The sequence below is a fragment of the Magallana gigas genome, chromosome 5, assembly GCF_963853765.1.
Source record: "Magallana gigas chromosome 5, xbMagGiga1.1, whole genome shotgun sequence".
Classification (NCBI taxonomy): domain Eukaryota; kingdom Metazoa; phylum Mollusca; class Bivalvia; order Ostreida; family Ostreidae; genus Magallana; species Magallana gigas.
Genome location: NC_088857.1, coordinates 17,420,354 through 17,440,028, shown reverse-complemented (window position 1 = coordinate 17,440,028; position 19,675 = coordinate 17,420,354). Strand labels below are relative to the sequence as shown.

General features: G+C 33.7%; 2 protein-coding genes across 3 annotated transcripts; both read right to left on the bottom strand.

The window, feature by feature from the left end:
• Window positions 1-6,535: 6,535 nt before the first annotated feature.
• On the bottom strand, window positions 6,536-11,216 carry LOC136275324 (uncharacterized). Of its 2 annotated transcripts, XR_010713895.1 has the most exons (5): window positions 10,567-11,216; window positions 10,058-10,307; window positions 7,726-9,721; window positions 7,349-7,586; window positions 6,909-7,123 (listed from the first exon to the last, which is right to left on the bottom strand). XR_010713895.1 is itself a non-coding variant. In XM_066084110.1 (4 exons), the coding sequence occupies exons 1-4, from the start codon at window positions 7,792-7,794 to the stop codon at window positions 6,555-6,557; spliced, it is 714 nt and encodes a 237-aa protein (XP_065940182.1). In that variant the 5' UTR covers window positions 7,795-9,102; the 3' UTR covers window positions 6,536-6,554. The 2 variants fall into 2 exon arrangements, 1 of the variants encoding a protein (XP_065940182.1); XM_066084110.1 differs by lacking the exons at window positions 10,058-10,307; window positions 10,567-11,216 and adding an exon at window positions 6,536-6,736 and having other exon boundaries at window positions 6,899-7,123; window positions 7,726-9,102.
• Window positions 11,217-16,994: 5,778 nt separating this feature from the next.
• LOC105318554 (uncharacterized) lies at window positions 16,995-19,445 on the bottom strand. The gene is made up of 3 exons (XM_011415756.4): window positions 18,928-19,445; window positions 18,295-18,457; window positions 16,995-18,178 (listed from the first exon to the last, which is right to left on the bottom strand). The coding sequence occupies exons 1-3, from the start codon at window positions 19,234-19,236 to the stop codon at window positions 17,898-17,900; spliced, it is 753 nt and encodes a 250-aa protein (XP_011414058.3). The 5' UTR covers window positions 19,237-19,445; the 3' UTR covers window positions 16,995-17,897.
• Between the last annotated feature and the right edge of the window lie 230 nt (window positions 19,446-19,675).

Here is a 19,675-nt window from a genome sequence, read left to right as displayed (position 1 = left end):
GCGGTATGACTGCTGTTGGCCTCAAAAGGAATTTTGTACAAAGAAAATAAAAACAAGTCTGAATTTGCCTTCTCGTTCGTTGGCTCTTTAGTTGATTAAACTGAATTTAAATTTTAAACAATGCATTATAGATTATACATTTTCGAAGACTTATACATCATAAAATATATACAATCTTATCGATTGAAGAACCAAGTTAAATATTAATGTTTTCCGGCTTAGTTGGAATCAGGCTTGGGGTGCATTACATTGTAAAATAATGCATTACATTACCATTACTTCATGAATAAGGGCATTAAATTACCATTACTTAATTTTCTTGAAGTAATGCATTACATTACCATTACATGAGTAAAGTAATGCATTACCATTACTTTGTGAAAAGTCAATAAGTTTTAAAAAAGTAATTTAAAAACTAAATAAAGAGTTTTTGTAAATATTTGATAAATAAAACATGCTTAAAATATTTACAGGTTCATGTTCATGTTCACTATCAGGTTCAAATTTAATGACTTATACAAGATTACTGTTGCACTTGTAGTTCTCAAAGTATGGTTGGTCCCGTAACATTTACACGCCATTGGCGGAGTTGACAACCTCTGTTATTTATGTCTTTGATTTGCGGAGTATGATTTTTAAGGAAAGAAACGGTTGTATCGTAATTCGTGTAGGTGATGCACGAGTTTACACAAAAAAGTAGTAAGTGGCGAACGGATTTATGAATTTTACCAATTATTTTGCATGAATCACAAATGAAGAAAATCGTGTCCGATAAGTCGGTCTTAAAAATCAAAATTGCGACCGTGACAAATCTTTTTATTGTCAAAGTTCTTGGAATTTTATTGTAAAAAAATATTTCTAACGTCAGGTGCCTGTGGTTTTTTGGGGGGTTTTTTTTTGTGTGTTTTAGAGTTTTCGGGGTTTTCATAAAACTTTTATTAGGGCCCCGCAAGAATTTGCGGGTGCCCTATAGTAATCACTCTGTCCGTCCGTCCTTCTGTCCGTCCGTCCGTCTGTCACTCTTCCGTCCACAAATTTCCTGTTTTTTTCTAATAACTTTTTTTATGGTTGCCCAATCAAGTTCAAATTTGGTATGGTAGTTCAGTAGGCAGAAATACATATTTTGATGCTAAGTTTGGTTCTCTATGTCTTCTGGTTTGGAGCTGGGGTGGTGGGGTAGATTGTTAACTATGCAAAAGAATGAATGGGCAAAGAGAGATAACTGCTTAGAATGAATGAGCAAAGAGAGATAACTGCTGAGAATGTTACCATTGTATACATGGAAGGCTGTGCAATATTTGTCCTTTGGGATTAATTAACCTTCCACAGGAAGAAAATCCTAAGCTTTATCTTTATCTGTCACAATGAGATTAATTACTGCACTGCCTGTGTCTGCAAATGAACTTTGTTTTGAAGTTAAGGTCAATTTTGAATGATGTGTCGTATTGTGTACATTCTTTGAAATATGGATTTAAAATATAATATTCATATTTTATTTTGGTTAAAATACCGTACACAGTGATTTATAACAATTTTATTGAATTCTAAAATCAAGATACATATTAAGATATCCGTTTTCACTATTTCATTTTTTAATTATTTATTTTATTTTTTTCTGCATTAATGCTGTTAATTTTAACAGGTAATCAGATAATAAACCCATTCTGTCATTTCTGAAAAACCACTAAGGCTCAAGAAAAAAACACTTTAATTGTTGGATGAAAATCATATCCAACTACAAATCACGAGATCCTATATATTCCAGTTCTTTACATCTTCTGCAGGGCATTTATTTTTCATCATTGTTAATATAAAGAGGATGGAATTCAAAGTTTTTTTCACTTCTCTATATTAATTGTCATAGCGGGGCCCTTCCTGACTGGTCAGTTTTCTAGTTACGGATACCGTCCGACTTGTGGATTTTCCCTTGGATCACAAAATTGAATAAATCTAATGGTTAAAATTATCTACTTTGATATAGAGTTGTTTGATTTTCCCGGTTAGTAGTAATTTTTAAAATTTTTCCTTGGGGTCTTATTTTACATAATATATTACATTGGGTCAATTTTCTACAATTATGAAGGCCGGGGTTGAGTAAAATTTAGACAAAGTATCAGACAATTGCAAAAAAGCCGAATTAAGATAGATTGTAACAATTAATTCAAACTGATAAATTTTGGAAGCTTATTCGAGGAAATTCAGGACAATTAAAAATTCAAACCTTCAAGACCCCGTCTTTCAGTACATGTACTCTTAGATTTTTGATTAGGTCACCTGAGTCACTCAGGTGACCTATTGTAATTGGTCTTCGTCCGTCGTCGTGCGTCGTGCTTTAACAATTTTACATTTTTAACTTCTTCTTGAAAACAACCAGGCCAATCGTAACCATTTTTGGTGTGAAGCATCTCTATGGCAGGAAGACCGTAAATTGTGAAATTCATGGCTCTGGGGTGCCACCGGCGAGACCAAATATGCAAAAAAAAGCAGCCAAATTTTCAAAAATCTTACTTCTACACATGTGTGGAAAAAACTGAATGCATGGTTATGATGTCCATGAAGCCTTCTCCCAAAATTGTGAAATTCATGGCTTCTGGTTCAGGCTCTAGGGTGGGGCCAATATGGCCATATAGTTAAAATGTATTAAATCTTAGAAAATCTTCTCCTCTACTCCTGTTTATATTTGTTAAAAACTAAATGCATTATTATGATGTCCATGAGGCCCTCTACCAAAATTGTGAAATTCATGACCCCTGGGTCAGGGCAGGGGTTCAGGCTCTAGGGTGGGCCAAATATGGCCATATAATTAAAATGTATTAAATCTTAGAAAATCTTCTTCTCTACTCCCATATATATTTGTTAAAAACTAAATGCATGACTATGATGTCCATGAGGCCCTCTAATAAGATTGTGAAATTCATGACCCCTTTGTTAGGGGTTCAGGCTCTAGGGTTGGGCCAATATGGCCATATTATAAAAATGTTTCAAATCTTTAAAAATGTTCTTCTCTACTCAAAAAACTAAATAAATGGTTTTGATGTCCACTAACTCCTCTACTTAAATTATGAAATTCATGGCCTCTGGGTCAGGGGTTCCGGACATGAGGTGGGGGGGGGGGGGGGGGTTGACTCTACGGCAGGGCCAAAATGGATGTATAGGTGTTAATGCATATAATGTTAAAAAATCATCTTCTTTACTCCCACACACCTGAAAGGAAAACTGAACTCTCGATTTTGTAGACCAGATCTTTAAGTTTTTTGCAATAATAATAGGTTTCATAGTTCTTTTTGAAAAATTTCAGGCAGGGAGGTGGTCGTCATTACAAATTTATAATTTTTCTACCCCAGAATGAAACCTAATAAATTAAATACATATGAGACTCCTCGACAAGTTTGTGTATGGGTGATATGCTACTCACGTGACCGTTAAGGCCAATTGGCCTCTTGTTTCTTCATATTTTGCATTCAGAATGATAGAGCGCAGGTCTGTTTAAGTAGGAATTTAACACATGTTTGTATTCATATAATTATACACATCATATTAAAAATGGTACTTGAGCAAGCCTGCGCTGGATGTTTCCCAGTCGAAAAACCGTCGGTAAAAACCCATATTTTGCTACAAACCATCAATTTTACATAGTAAGACTATCTTCATGACGTCATCTCTACATTATGACGTCGCTGTAGTGAAAACCTTTTACAACATTTATTTTCAATTTCATTTCAATTATCTTCCACTTCATTTTTAAAGCTCTATATAAAACTTGAATTTTGGGGGCAAAAAATGCATAATACCGCAAATAGTCCTTTTCATGTTTCACCATAAGAAAGGTTTATGGATGGAACGCAATTGCACTGACAGACTGACCCATAGCCAGAGAGACGGACCAGGTAATTCCTACATGTATATTTACACGTCCCTACTCCCCTCCCTATAAAAAAGAACTTTGTTGGGGTAATAACTATTGGTCACATATACGTATTCTGAAGAGCTTTTTGTTTTTAATTTTATACTAGAGAATCATGCGTACATTAGCTTACAGTAAAACCTTAACAAATTTTTACACAAACAGACTTTAACAAGTTAACAACTCATTCAAAATAAACATTAAGTGAATATAAAAAAATTAAACTGACTACAGCCACAAACTCTTTTTCATCAAATGATTATACATCTTTCTCCTAAACTGATTCCTGAGTTCTGTAAATTTATACAGGGCATGGAAGACCATTTCCTGGAAAGCTGCAGGATTGGTTCTCGATCATGCCTTCAATGACCAAGCAAGTGTGAACTTCATTCTGAAATATTAACATTTATAAATTTAACACAGAGTACATTAAAGTGAGAAGCACAAAAAAAATTGACTTTCACATTTTTTACCTGGAAGTCATCAATTTTGGCATCCAGCCATGAACGGCATGAGAACCTACCTCTCAAATATAGGTTGAACTTCCTCTAAAATACAAGCTCTGTGTGACATTTCATAAAAAACCTTTAACAATGGCACATCTTGCTGCAAAGGCATTTTATGATTTTGCTATTGACACCAAATTATATTTCAACCTTGCACGAGGCCGTGTCAATCTTGAATGCAGTGGTTGCAGAAGACTTTCCTATCAGCTTTGCCACTTCTCTACGTAAAAGAGCAACATCACCTACAAGCTTGTCTAGTTTTCTAACTACAAATATAATATGCTATATATGTATATAATGAATAAAAATTGCATTTTATTGGAAATCAAGTTACATTTTGTATTTAGCGACAATTTTTATCAAGTTTTTTTTTAAAAAGACCTGAACACTGCGTGTCAAAAAAAATGCTAACATTGTTCACAAATTTACAGCTACGCAACAAACGCTTGAGAGGATGTAGTATTGTATAGACATATATATATATATATATATATCTTACTTATTTTGTCCGTTCTGAGGATTAAGAAAAAGATCCTGAGAGCCACTTGGTGACTCCGTCTCCGGGATAGTCTCTTGTGAATCCTTTAAAAATAATGCTGAATAAATGATATTAAACGAAAAACTAAACATATGCCCATACTTGGTGTAAGGTATGACAAGTATATACATATGTGGAGATGGATAAACAACTTTAATTACAAATAATATATCCTGCACTGATAGAGTTTACATTGACGTAAAAATACATAACTTCCAACTAACCATTTGTAAATATCATTAAGGTCTTCCGTTTCCAACGGAAGACCTTATTGTTTTCGTACTGTTTATTTTTTTTTCCCAAATTTTGTGCACGCGATTTCTCGAAAACTATTCGACCGATCTCAACAATTTTTTTTCACAGATGATGAGACACTATCTGAATTTTATATGTTTTTGAATTTTTTGTTGTCGTCACTTCCGGTCCTGATTTACGGCCGATTTTGTCATTTTTGACGACCTATTTTGTGCAGAGCTGATCTCGGAAACTATCAGTGATATCACTTTGAAATTTTCAGGATAGATAGACCATATTAATAATTTCATCTTTTTCGTTCATAACGTTTATGGTATTTCGATTTTCTCCAATGTAGCGCAGAATGCCTGATGCTAAAAGGTAGAGAGGTTTGGGAGGGGCAAAGTCTCCGTCATGTTTCCTTCAACTATGAACCTCGAGAGCAATCTGTTTTATGTCATTGTAACGTACCGAGGTATACCGGGTAACACAGTCTAGGACTGTATTTAGTTTTTAACTAAATGTAATAAAGACCGGTTTTCAACACAACCGTCAATTCATATTTCCAAATATAGTAATGCGTGACAATCCGAGAGAAAGAAACATAAGACTTGGTAACTTTTCAAATAAATTTTAATCAATAACAATCCTATAACTTGAAACAACATAAACAGGGGAAATATACCGCCTCCTAAACAGCAAGATAAAATACCCACCGTAAATGTATAAAATCCAATGGGGGAAACGGGGGAATGATAAATATATAGCAGACTGGCACCCAAATATTATTTAAAAATCCTAATGAAATAATTCCTGAACAGAGTATATATAGTAGGTCCCTGTACGTGCTATTATTTGATAATCGTACTATGAATCTCACCGTTTATGAAGGTGGTCTGGTTAGTGTGAGCGATGATGATGCTCTGGTACCCAAGTCCCAAAAGGGGGCGCATATATATATAGGTTTTCCTACCGGAAATACCAAGTTACCAATGTAGACTGATGACGTTGTATATTACTGACGTCACGATTGGTAATATTCACAAACCGGAAATGCTGCAGCCCCTACATGTTATATAGGGAAATAAAGAAATACGTTATGTAATTCAGATCTTTAGTATTTTGGGTCTTTGGTATGTCCCGTAAATCGATGCCGATACATCGTTTTGAAAAGAATGAAAAAAGAAATTTTCCGAATATATTTTAGTCTCGATTAAAACCGTCTAAGGCCAGCATTTTTTTATTTTTAGATTTACGAAATATTTTTAAAAAAGTTTCGGTAGGAAGAGGAAAAAAAAATAAAAATAAAAGATTGAAAAATCTCTGTCGGGAAAAAAAATAAAAATAAAACAGATTTGTTTCCGTTATTTTTTTATTTCGTTTTTTGCTTTTTTAAACAATTTCTGGTCACAACTGGGTGGCCCATTTGCAAACAGGTTTTGCAAATGGGTCTTACAATCCCATGCTTCCTCTTTAAGGATTCTATTTCTGGGGTTGAGGTTGGCTCAATATCCCCACAATGGAAACAAATTCCATCAAATAGCTGTGTTTTTCCTGCAAAAGATTGTCAATTTTAAAACCACAACTTTTAATGCACATGATGCATGTTTCTTATAATATCTAGCTTGGTTTTCAAAAATTGTTGTTTGTCACTGGATTTTAGTTATGATTAACAGTGTTCATTTTCAAATAATTTCAAAAAGATACATTTTATACCTGCATAGTATGTTGTCTCTATTGGCGCCTGGCAATTAATCCCTTCTCGCACTACAATCTTATCCTGAAATTCTCCACCAGGGAACAGCGGACTTCCACAGATGTACAGTAGTTCTTCCTGAAGTCTAATAAGAGCCCTCTCCTCAGCAGCGCTAAGCTTTCTGGAGGAATATACAACTCTACGCTTGCCACACTCGCAACAAACAACAAAATCTCTGACTTTGGCTACAAAAAAATAAAAATACTTAAACAATATGTCTTAATCAAATACCTCTGCTTATAACTTAATAATTATAATTGCATGCACATCAATAAAGAAATAATTAACATAAATCAATTTCTTAATCTCCTTGACAGTTCAATGCAAAAGTTAACATAAAAGTTTAATATCTGCGTTTTAGATAATTTTATTTTTGTAAATTTTTTTTTTTAATAATGTCAAATACTCACTCGCAACCAAGAGATTTTTCAGTTGTTTGTCTCGCTCAGTTGTTGTCACCTTTTCCTGCAGACTAGGACGATCTTTATCTGTAGTCGGTGTACCATATGTCTCTTCAAAAGACTTAAACACACCATCTTCTTTCAAGACAGGATCAGGTATGAAATGGAGATCTTTCAGCATCTCCTGGGAAAGGCGTGGGGGGTTCAAAGTGCAGTATGCACAGTCAGCTTCTGTACACTTCTTAATCTGTAAATATACAAAAGATGTCTCAATTTGGTACAGTTACAAATGAAAATGAAACTTTTGAAAACAATGCTTAGCAAACTGTAACAGAATTGTTAAAACTCATTTAATAAACACAAATCACTTGTATGAAATATGATACCTGGTAGCTGTAGTGCCTTGATTGTGCATGTTTTGCTAGGAATGCATCTATCTTTTCTGATTTCAACATCCTCAAATTGGAGACGTGTTCAGGTGTCACTTCATCATCAATCAGAAGAAGATGTTGTAGAGATCAACCATCATGTCTTCCTGTGCAGCATCATGAACGACAACACTTTCCCCCTTCCATTTCAGCCTGGAGAATCTTTCTTTCAAAATTTCAATTGGTACTGACATAGCTTCCTTGTATTCCTTCTTTAAACATGCATTTTTAGTTGCAGCATTTCTTAGTTTTGACAAAGAGGTAAATGATTTTGTCTGCATTTCAAGTCCAGGAATCATTCGTCCACGCTGAAGAGCAACATTTTGCAGAGCTATATTTAGAGTAGACATGCATCGCTCAGCTGGATTGTAGTAACTTGCTGATGGAGCTGTTCTGATGCAAGCAAAAAAGTCCAAGTCCAATGCAATAAATTCAAGAAGACAACACAACTGCACAGATCTGTACGTGGTTCTATGATCAGGACCGCCATCAGTTATTCTCAATAGAATAGGTTTTTCCATGTCAACATCATTGTGTGAAAAATACTTTCGCACTATGGAAATTGTTTCAGTGCTGTGTCTCAAAGGAGATGATGGTTCGAACACCTTTTCTTTTACAGTAACATGTACTGTTCCATTGTAAAAGCTGTCTTTGGAATTTTCTGGAACATCAACAACAAAACAAACACTTGGAACAATTCCAGCCACATGGAAATCATGATCAAGGGCCAAGTTTTGCCTAGGATCTGAAACTAGTCCTCCATGATGTGCTCTGACACCAGTTGACACTGCTTGCCCTGGTTCACCAATTGGAACAATAGCTTTGTCATCCAGGCTCTGTAAAACAACATGGTCTCTCCATTTGCAGGCAAAATCTTTTAATAAGTAAAACTGATGTTTTCCATAAGGTAGGTCAGCATGCTGGACTCTCAGAAGTCTTTGTTGAACCGCAAACTTTACGTTGAATTTTCCTGTATAATTTTGGGCAGAATTGTGCATCGGATTTGAAGGACAGAAGTTTAATCTAATCCAAGAAGTCGAAGGTGCTGGGGTTCCTTCAGGTAAGCGTTTGATAATCTGGTTTCGCAAGTCTTCTACAGACATAGCAAAGGGCATATACTGGGTGTCTGTATGCCTCCTTTCATGAACCACCGACTTTTCATCCAAGAATTTCCCTAGTTCACTCCAGAATGGCTCAAGTCTGGGATTACAAGTCTTTCCATTATTTTTACGAAGATCAAAGATCAACTCTGTGTCGTCTAGTTCCAGTAAAATTTTACTAGTACGCAGGTCAATTTGTGCCGTTTGCTTATTTTCAGGTGTGTACTCATAGTCTGTAAGAAATTGATACATGTTCTCAAAATTGATTTACTTCCCCCTGAATGCTTATGGTATTTGAGAATAAAGTCTTTCTGCATTTGTCTTGTAGCATATTTAATTATACTTTCTCTTATTTTGTTCACAATCCCAATTTCCATAGATGACGACTGCTGAGTGTCCTCTTCATTTACTTTCCACACTAAATTCACATTTCCCAGATAGTTACCATATCTGTAGGTAAACAATGAAATGTCAAAAGATAAGTACAAGTTATCATACCACTTCCTTCGCTCAGTTTTGTCCTCTGGTTCGAAGTCGATCAAGTCTTTTGCCGTGTAAGTTGCAACATTCTTCAAAAAATCATCAAGTTTCTTGTATTCATCCTTCACATCCTTCACCTTTCCAACTTTTTTGAGACTCCAGTTGTCTTTAAAACTTCTCACAGGCTCTGATTTTCTTAGATTCTGTGCAGTTCTCTCCTTCATTCCAGACATATATGACAAGTATTTCTGCAGGCCTGTTACAAGATCCTTGACAGCTGTGTAGAATGATGCAAAATCCTTGCATAAGATCCATGGAATAAGCAGAAGCTCTGCAAGGTTTTCTGTCTTTTCCTTCAGTTCAGAGGTCACCAACTGTAAAATATATTTTACGAAATTTTTAATGTAAAGTTTAATCATCATTTTATTATAGTCAATGAATTTTTTCTGTCTTTTTTCACATTTCAATAGTCATTGCATTTTCATTTAAAAAAGAACCAATACACATTTATTTGAGTTTTTTTTCTCTATCATTACACTGTACACATTCATAAACGCAATCAAACTTTTAATAATATTTTAAATGAAGTATCATTGTTATACTAATAATACAATAATATGGATTATAATTACAGTATCATGAATTATAGAATAAATGGACTATGCAAGCTTACTTTAATTAAGTCATATATCCTCAAAACTGTTACGTACCTGTGGAGCTTTTTGATGTTGTTTCTTTATGTTTCTGTATCCAGTAAGTTCCTTAAACATGGCAGGGATGTTAACACTACGATCCTTCAGTTTGTCAATGAATGGGTCTAAAAACCACATGGTGTTTGTTATTGTGTTAACAACATCCCTGCCAATGTTTTCTATTTGGTGAGAAGAGAATCCAACTTTTCTTTTCTTTAATGACTCAATGACATTATTAAACAGTCTGTCTTTTTCCGTGTTTTCCTCCCTGTTTTAATAAATGAACAATCAACATAAAACATGTACATTTTCTACTTTCGGTTTAAAGGGAAAATAAAAATAAACAGCTCGTACATAAATCCATTCTCTTACGATCAATGTACCGGTACTACATACATTCGACCATACGTGCTTGTTTTTTTATAAGCACGTTACATTAATACAATTTAATTTATCAATCAAAGTTTTATGCATATATTGCGATTTTAATTAACCAAGTACTAAATGAAAATGATTAAATAACGTACCTTAGAGGAGGGTATTTGTCATAGCGTCTCCTTGCATCCATCAAGATTTGGAAAGCATTAACAGGATTTTTTGCATCTGATCTCTCATTCCCTTTCTTTACTAAATTCACGATAATGCTTTTGAAGTTGAATTGTTTTAAAACCTCTATTGGCGTGTTTAGGGATGTTTGAAATGTGGCAGAGTCCTCTGTTAGTCCGCTGACAACGTGATCTATCATCATGCAGTCAATTGAATCTGTGTCCAGGACAGTATTAATCAAGTTGCCAACTGTATCCTCTTCCTTAGCTTCACGAATTGTGTTAAATGTGTATTTGTTTTCGATGCATCGAAAGTTTAACTTAAAAAATGATTGCACATGTCCAGTGCTGGCAGCAGCCATTTTGACCTTTTGGTACACATAAAAATGTTACGTAATTATTGATGCTGCTTTTGATCGGAGGAACTCGGACCTTTTCCTTCACAACGTTTTTAATGATCGGAAACACCTCGGTCCATTTTCTTAAACGTGATATGCATTAAAATACGATATTTTTATTCTTACATAGAAAAAAAATTCAAATCGGCGGAAAAAATAAAAATAAAAGCTAGCTTTAGGTCTTTTATTTTTTTTCCCATTTTTTAAAAAACACAGTCGGCGGGTTTGTAAATCGAAATTTCAAAAAATGCTGGCCTAACGACAGTCTAAGACCAATTTTACATTTACGAGTATAATCAAAAATATGTACTATTTTTTAAAAGGCATGACATATTTCTACATGCAAATTTACTGTTAATTCATAAAAATACGCATAATATTAATTCAAGGAAAAAAAAAACTATCCTGCAGAAACGCAGTTACGATATTTAAATGTATATCAAATAACGGACCGCCTCCTGGCTGCCCGTAATAAATATCTTATGGCATACATAAAAGATATACATAAAATAATTGTAACAATATAATAAAACAAATTTGATACTATATAACAACAGCAGGTGAGTACTATATAAAGCATCACAGAGATCAAATGCTCTCACTTATATATTAACACTAGAGTTTCAATCAGATGGGATGGGAAGAAGAGGAACACACACTGGAAGAAGGACAACGATGGATCAGCTAATCTCCCAGGGTGAAAGTCTGGACGTTTGCGACTTGTGTAGAAACATCACATGGGGAAACAGGAGTAGGGATGACACGGGCGGAAACATCGTCTGTTTGATTGAATTTTGAATCCATGAGTGTATATTCGGGGTCTCTGACAAGTGTTGACTTCATTTTTTAAGTACGACCATCTGGAAATGACAGTTCTTCCACACAAGTTACACAGCTGAATCCTCGAGGGTTAAAGGATACCTTGCGGTTGAATGACTTAAAGTATTTGCCTCATGGTTGGTTTTCTGCATAATGCGGGCAACGAAATCATCCTCCTGGGCACTTGATGCTCCAGCAAAGAAAAGCCTAGAGTCATTGGCTTGATGGGACGATGCCAGGGCTGGATTCGACCTCTCACACCGATGTAGAACGTAACTCGAGGTGTTGACTGGTTGACAACTAGCTGTAAGGTCGACGGTACTGACAGTATTGACATCAAGGGAGCTCTTATCAGGAGATGAGGAAGAGGGATACAAATCAGGAAACAGTTCCTGGAGCAAGGATTCTGTTGATGCCGAAAAAGAGTTTCTGACGTCGTCTCATTGGCCAAAACACAACTGGAGGTGCAAATGAAGGCAAAGAAGGTTCCGTCGAAGACTTAACAGAAGTAACGGCTGGTACAGTGGAAGAAGATAATGGCACAGGTGCTGACACGGGAACGGAAGACGTGATCAACAGGGACTCGGGACATGCAGACCAAACTGGCTCTGAAAAGGGGGGTTCAGGATCTAGGTGGAAGCCAAAGCTGGAACAGGCCTGGTCAGCAATGCTACAGATGGCATTTTGTCAAGCAAAACCTTTCGAGGTGCAGTCTCCGCTGACCCGTCCAGTCCATAGAGATCCACCTCCATGGGGCTTCCCATGGAAATCGAGGGAGCCGAGGGAGACCTCAGTGTTGTGATAGGTGTAGGGACGGTCGAGGTGGCTTGAGAATCCTCCGGATACCTCCGTCGAGGATGAGTGAAAGTGGCTGACGAAGTTCTAGAGTGGATTCTTTTGGAGGATGATCTCCGAGGGGTGCGACGTCGTGGAGACCTGTGGAATGGCCTTCAAAGGTTATGGTGAATAATTTTCAGGACCCCAGAGGAACCTCGCTGTATGTCATATACAAGATCTAAAATAATCTTTGTAATTTATATAGACCCTCCACATTTCTACAAAACTTCAATTTGCTTGTACGTTTGGCGTTAAGCAAAACTAAATCTCCTATTGGTATTTGTATTGTTTGCATTATGGTCATATTTCTTCTTCTGTCTGGCTCCAGCTGTAAGCTTTGGGCTCTTGCAAGCTCGTGAAGATCGTATAAATTAGCTTGTAAGTTTTTGTCATATTTCTTCTTCTGTCTGGCTCCAGCTGTAAGCTTTGGGCTCTTGCAAGCTAGTGAAGATCATATAAATTAGCTTGTAAGTTTTTGACATACTCACTATAGGAGTCACTAGGGAATTTTGGGCTATCATTTCGACCAAATAACATATCAATGGGGAGTTCCACCTCTCTACCCAACATCAGCAAACTCGGTGTCTCACCAGTACTATCGTGTACAGATGATCTGTAGGCTACCATGAGCAGGGGTAAATAAGTATCCCTTATACATAATATATCTTTAGAGTCCGATTGAAGCGCTCTACAAGACCGTCACTCTGGGGGTCGTAAGGAATCGTCCATGGTTTATCTATATCTAATATTCTACATATCTGCTTAAACAGGTCAGATTCGAACTGGTGCCTTGGTCAGTATGGACCTGACGTGAAACACCTAATTTACAGATGAATTGTCAAACAAAGGTATGAGCTACAGTAGAAGCGTCTATATTTGCTAATGGGTAACTCTGTCCAGCGAGTAAAGTAATCACTTATGACCAAAATATATGTTTTCCTGACTTTGTTCAGGGAAGCGACCAAACATATCCAGGGCAACCCTCTCCAAGGGGGCACCAACATGGTTTTGTTTCAAGCAAGCTTTTGGTTGTTTAGTAACTGAATTATGTATCTGACAAGTTGGGCGTTCATTGCACCATTGTTTAACATCTCTCTTGACATGATGGAGTCACTAGTTTGAGCGGCCTTTAACTCAATTTTCTTCGGCCTTTAACTCAATTTTCCTAGTAGCTTGATATTGCTCACATATAGAATGATCATTATTTTCTTGTAATTGGTCACCTATTTTGTTATATTGATCAATAATTTTAGTCACAGACTGAGCAATTTGCTTTTGACTTCTTACAACACAAATATCATGAGTACAATCTTTTTCTTCCTCAACTTTACGATTTTCTTTTCTTTCACAGTATTGACACTCACCAATAGGTCGGCGAGAAAGACCATCAGCGTTTCCGTGGGACTTATCAGGACGATGGGAAAGAGAATCAAAGTACTGAAGAACTGACGGGAGTTGATTTTGTCGATGTTTATTTATTTTGAAATCAGTGGCATGTTATTTTGCTTGACGAGTACATGTTGTTTCTAATTTGAATTACGCACATTTTTATAATATTTAAAGATGACATTAATTCAATTAAACTATGTATCAGTAGTAGTAATATATGGTGCCCAATGACACCCGGTAGGTGGTCACACCCGGTGCGGTGTGGTTAATTTGTGGTTGTGTGGTTATGTGGTTAATTTGTGGTTGAGTGGTTATTTGTGGGTAGATGTGGTTATTTTGTGTGGTTGTTTCATGCATGTGTGGTTGTTATTTTGCATGGGTTTAATGTTTTTAGTTATGTGTTGTTATTTTGTATGAGTTTAATGTTTTTGGTGATGTGTTTATATTAGTCAATAAATATAAAATACCACATCATAAAATGATTATGGTGATATAGGTGAATATATGCAAATATGTAATAAATATAATTAATTCCTATATTTTACATCTTAAGCTTATGTCTTTTTATTATCATAAGCATTGACTTGTGTGTTATTAGATGCATAATGATAACAATTATTGCATTAACCACTCATATTACCACATCATAAATATGTCAGTAAGATCAAGGTGACATAAGTGGTTTGAATGTTACTATAACAAATATGATTTATTCATGTATTTTATATGTTAGCCTTATGTCTTTTTTTTATTACCATAAGCATGGTTTTTTGATTTATTACATGCAAAGTGATAGTATTTATTGCATTAGCCATAACCTTTGCTACATATATATATGTGTGTGTTTTGAGAAGAAAAAATTATCATTTCATTTTTGCTGCTGATCAATACCTACAACTGTTCTACAGATAATACAAGTAAGTAAATAGTGTTCAGATATTTATGTCTTATCATTATTCATTTAACTTGATGTTTTTTTTAACCAAAAAAAAAAAATATTTACAGAATTTCATATTATTATTTATAGGAGATGTCTATTGAAATTGACAATATCCTCTCTGATTTTATGATTGGTGATAAAAAGCTCAGCATTATTGAGCAAGGGAGTGAAGTGTTCATAGAACTTGAAGTGGAAGATGCGGTCCACAAGTGTGTGAGCATGGATAGAGGAAAATGGAAGTACTTCTGTGATCATTTAGAAAAAATCAAATTAGCAGTAAAAAACTATCTTATAAGAGCACGAGAAGGGACATATGCCTTACATTTAGGTAAAAACCTATTTGTAACAGTAACACATGGAGTACCATGTATTGATTTTAGAAAATGGTATTTACCTAAAGATGGAGGATTTTTGAAACCCTCACTCAATGGAGTAGCATTGAAGCTGGATGAATTTGAAGCACTCATGGAAACCTTAATAGATATAAATGATGATATCCCTTATCTTGATAGTGTAATTCCATGTCAATATTCTCATCAAAACGAGCTTAACTGTCAACATTGCACTCAATCTGCTCCAATGAACTGAACAGTTGGAATACAGTACTCATAACTTTTGTGATAATTATTTTATTATTAATCAAGTAATTAGAATTAGTTAATATCTGTATTTTCAATATAATATTTACTGAAATTCAAACAAAGGAACTGGGGTTGAAATGAATTCATGTATTGATCAGTTGCAAAGATGAAATGATCAAAAAAAAAAAAACAAAAAAAAAAAAACAATCATTGTAGATGTACTTCGTTTATTTCTAATTGAATAAAAATTATATGTTCACTGTATATCAGTATTCCTTTTTTTTTTTTTCTTAAAGCTGAACATGCACTATCGTCACAAAGAAAAACTTTCTCCTATACTAATTTAAAACAAAGACATCAATATAAAGCTATGTTCATCCTTTATCCAACAGTGAAAAAAGAAAAAAAAAATGTTCATTTTCCAAAATTTCCATGGTGTATTTAGAAAAAACTACAAATATGTCATACAAACTGTGCATCACAAAAAAAAAAATTTGGGAGTACAAAGAAATTGAGTTATAACAAATGTTGCAAAATTATTCCTGAGTTACTTCATATACAAAATTGCACCAATTTATTTAGTAAAACATGAAATACAAAATAGTTATAATGATATGAACTTTTTGTTATGCAAAACAATCACAAAAAAAAAAAATAAAAAAAATTTGGGAGTACAAAGAAATTGAGTTAAAACAAATGTTGCAAAATTATTCCTGAGTTACTTCATATACAAAATTGCACCAATATATTTAGTAAAACATGAAATACAAAATAGTTATAATGATATGAACTGTTTGTTATGCAAAACAAAAAAAATCATTTTCCAAAATTTCCATGGTGTATTTAGAAAAAACTACAAATATGTCATACAAACTGTGCATCACAAAAAAAAAAAATTTTGGAGTACAAAGAAATTGAGTTAAAACAAATGTTGCAAAATTATTCCTGAGTTACTTCATATACAAAATTGCACCAATTTATTTAGTAAAACATGAAATACAAAATAGTTATAATGATATGAACTTTTTGTTATGCAAAACAATCACAAAAAAAAAAAATAAAAAAAATTTGGGAGTACAAAGAAATTGAGTTAAAACAAATGTTGCAAAATTATTCCTGAGTTACTTCATATACAAAATTGCACCAATATATTTAGTAAAACATGAAATACAAAATAGTTATAATGATATGAACTGTTTGTTATGCAAAACAAAAAAAAAAAAATTAAATATATACATATATATACAAGTATATAATTAAAAGAAAAAACAACAATAAAGTTACAAAATATTCTTGAGTTAGTTCATATACAAAATTGCACCAAAATATTTAGTAAAACAAAATATGGCAGACTGTGAATATATTGCATAGTGTTCTTGTGTAGAGAAGTGTACAAACCAAAAATATTGTAAAATATATGAAAGCTTAAAATTACATTACCACACAGAGACAACAAAGATTTGTAGAAGTTATAAAATAAGAGAAGTTATTAAAATACCTGACATGAGAAGAGGATATAAAAAAAACAAATCTTGCAGTAAAATATGGTTCTTATCTCACTCATAACTAAAGCCACCAAATTCACTTGTAATCATCAATATACATATATACACAAACACACGTTGAGAAAAAAAAAAATGACTGATTTTTTTTTCTAATAATCAACCTATCATTAAAAAAAAAAGAAATTGAAGAAAACCAAGCACTAAATACACTATTTTATCTTTCAAAGTACAAAAAAAAAAGAAGTTTTAAAGTAAACCAATCGGATTGTAAACCAAGCATTAATTATTTTTCAGAGTGACCAAAAAACAATTGACTGAATATATATTTACATTTGCTGATGTAATATCAGGTAACCTTAACCATCACTTCATCTAACAAATTTACTTCTAAGTAAAAAAAAAAAACAAACAAAACAAAACATATATACAATAACACACACTGAGAAAGAAAAAAAAGGGGAGTATATGATATGGCATTGGTATCATCATAACACAATTGCAAAATGATGTAATACTGCTGACTTATGAAATACTTTTCCAGTATATTGGCACAATTTTTAACAAAGTTGCAAAATGTAATACTGCTGACTCATGATATATTATCTTTGGCACAATTTTTAACAAATACTGCTGACTCATGAAATACTTTTCCAGTATATAATCTTTAAATTAAATTACAAAAATATCTTGGAATTAATTTACAAAAAAAAGAAAACTATTGAAAATGATGTTTGGAATGTTTAAATCATTGAAAATGATGATTGGAATGTTTAAATATATTGAAAATGAAATTTGAAAGGTTTAAATTTTCATTCCCCACAACGTTTTCTGAGTTTTAAACACATCACTCTAGATGCTGATGTTCAATCCTTGGCGTAGTTGAGTCTGGCAACTGGAGAGGGGAATGAGTGAAGAGGGTGTCATCAGACCCACTTGCTGATGCTAGATATGAGGTGTTCTGAAGGCGAATGGTTTCCACGCGACGCACTGTTGCTTTTCTACACCAACATCTATTCCAGAAGGATGGCTGTTTAAGACAAAGGGCTACCCCAAACCCGGTGAAAAAGGCCCCGAGAAACATCCCAATGACTAAATATGTAAGGACGAGTACAGCTTCACTCAATTCTAAAAAAGAAAAAAAGTTTTATAAGAAACATTTCATCAATGTAACAGGTTTATTAGTACTAAATATATGCATATATATATTCAAATAATTTGTCTGTGAAGATTCTAATACATACGAGGTGTTAAGTTAAAAGGTTCTAAGGATGAAGAGGTAGTAGTTGAAAGGGTGGTGTTATTAGTCCAATCGGTGGTAGAAAGTGTGGTGGATTGTGTGGTAGATTTTGTTTTCCAAACTTTTCTTGGAGACTTTGTTCTCGTAGTTTTGGGAAGCAGGGTTGTCTGAAAGGAAATATAGTATGATTTAAAGAATGTAATATTTCTCCCCCTCTCTAAAAGAAATAAATCTAATACAAATATTTTATTGGTACAAACACAATTACAATAATCATCAAAGACCTGGTGAACATTATTAAATACATATGTAATGTTTACATAATTTTTTAAGAATTGATAAGTAACAGTAAACTATCTTCTAAGTTTAAAACAGTCTCTGATAAATTTAACTAATTTTTAAGATTTTTATCACATTACTGTTTATATACATATAAAAGAACATTTTCCTTGATATGCTATTTCTGATATTTGTATATATTATAACCTCGCTGAGATAAGGATTATTATATATTTTGCAAAATTTGTTATCATGTGATTTTGTTTGAAAAAAGTGATCAATATTGAATTGACGTTAATTCCCGCTGCGTGCGAGATCCGCGAGATTTGATTATTGTTCAGAGTAAATATTGACTTACCACAACATTTTTACACTTTCTGTCGTTGATCGTTATCGTAACGTTGATATCTAGCATCCAGTTTGTGAAATTTCTGCATGAAAGTGTAGGGGAGTCCTTAATTGCTAGATAACGCAGGTTTGGTACATCCGTTTGGGCAAAGGAGATTTTCTTCACTCTAGCCATTTCCACCCGCTGGATTTCTCGTAATTTTGGGGTATGTCTCACATTTCCATCATCCCCATTGCACCTTAGGGTTTCTTGATCCCATCTGCATGTAGATAATGCAGGACTAAATCCGCAGACCAGACAAATCCAAAGTAACAACATCTTTTAACTCAAACTAACAATCTCAATTCAAAGTGACGCTAACTGAAAACGAGGCTTGGATTCGACTAATGTACGCAAAATATATAAGATTGTAAAAATTCTATAAATATTTTAAAATTTCAGTCTTAGATTAATTACATCATGGTTATATACTTTAAAATATATCTATTCAGGTAATTTTTTTTTTTTTTAAGAAGAAAAAAGAATTAAAAAAAAAAAAAAAAAAAAAAAAAAAAAAAAAAAAACTATTCACCTGAAAGGATTACTGTTATAGATCAACCAATGTATCAAAGAAAATAATTCATTGTCAAAAAAAAAAAAGAAAAAAAAAAAAGACATACTAATTATGTAATAATATCTATAGCTATTCAGACACTAAAGGTGTTGATAGATCAAGATGCTCGTCTAAAGGTGTTAACATTTTGTGTTGTTATATAAT

What these genes read in the sequence shown, in the direction of transcription:
- LOC136275324 (XM_066084110.1), bottom strand. Translation starts at nt 7,794, where the DNA reads ATGTTGAAATCAGAAAAGATAGATGCATTCCTAGCAAAACATGCACAA. An exon ending in CAAGGCACTACAGCTACCAG is followed by an intron (nt 7,587 to 7,725) that starts GTATCATATTTC and finishes GTATATTTACAG; the next exon opens with ATTAAGAAGTGTACAGAAGC. An exon ending in GAAAAATCTCTTGGTTGCGA is followed by an intron (nt 7,124 to 7,348) that starts GTGAGTATTTGA and finishes ATTTTTTTGTAG; the next exon opens with CCAAAGTCAGAGATTTTGTT.
- LOC105318554 (XM_011415756.4), bottom strand. Translation starts at nt 19,236, where the DNA reads ATGTTGTTACTTTGGATTTGTCTGGTCTGCGGATTTAGTCCTGCATTA. An exon ending in GAAAGTGTAAAAATGTTGTG is followed by an intron (nt 18,458 to 18,927) that starts GTAAGTCAATAT and finishes ATTTCCTTTCAG; the next exon opens with ACAACCCTGCTTCCCAAAAC. An exon ending in ACCTTTTAACTTAACACCTC is followed by an intron (nt 18,179 to 18,294) that starts GTATGTATTAGA and finishes TTTCTTTTTTAG; the next exon opens with AATTGAGTGAAGCTGTACTC.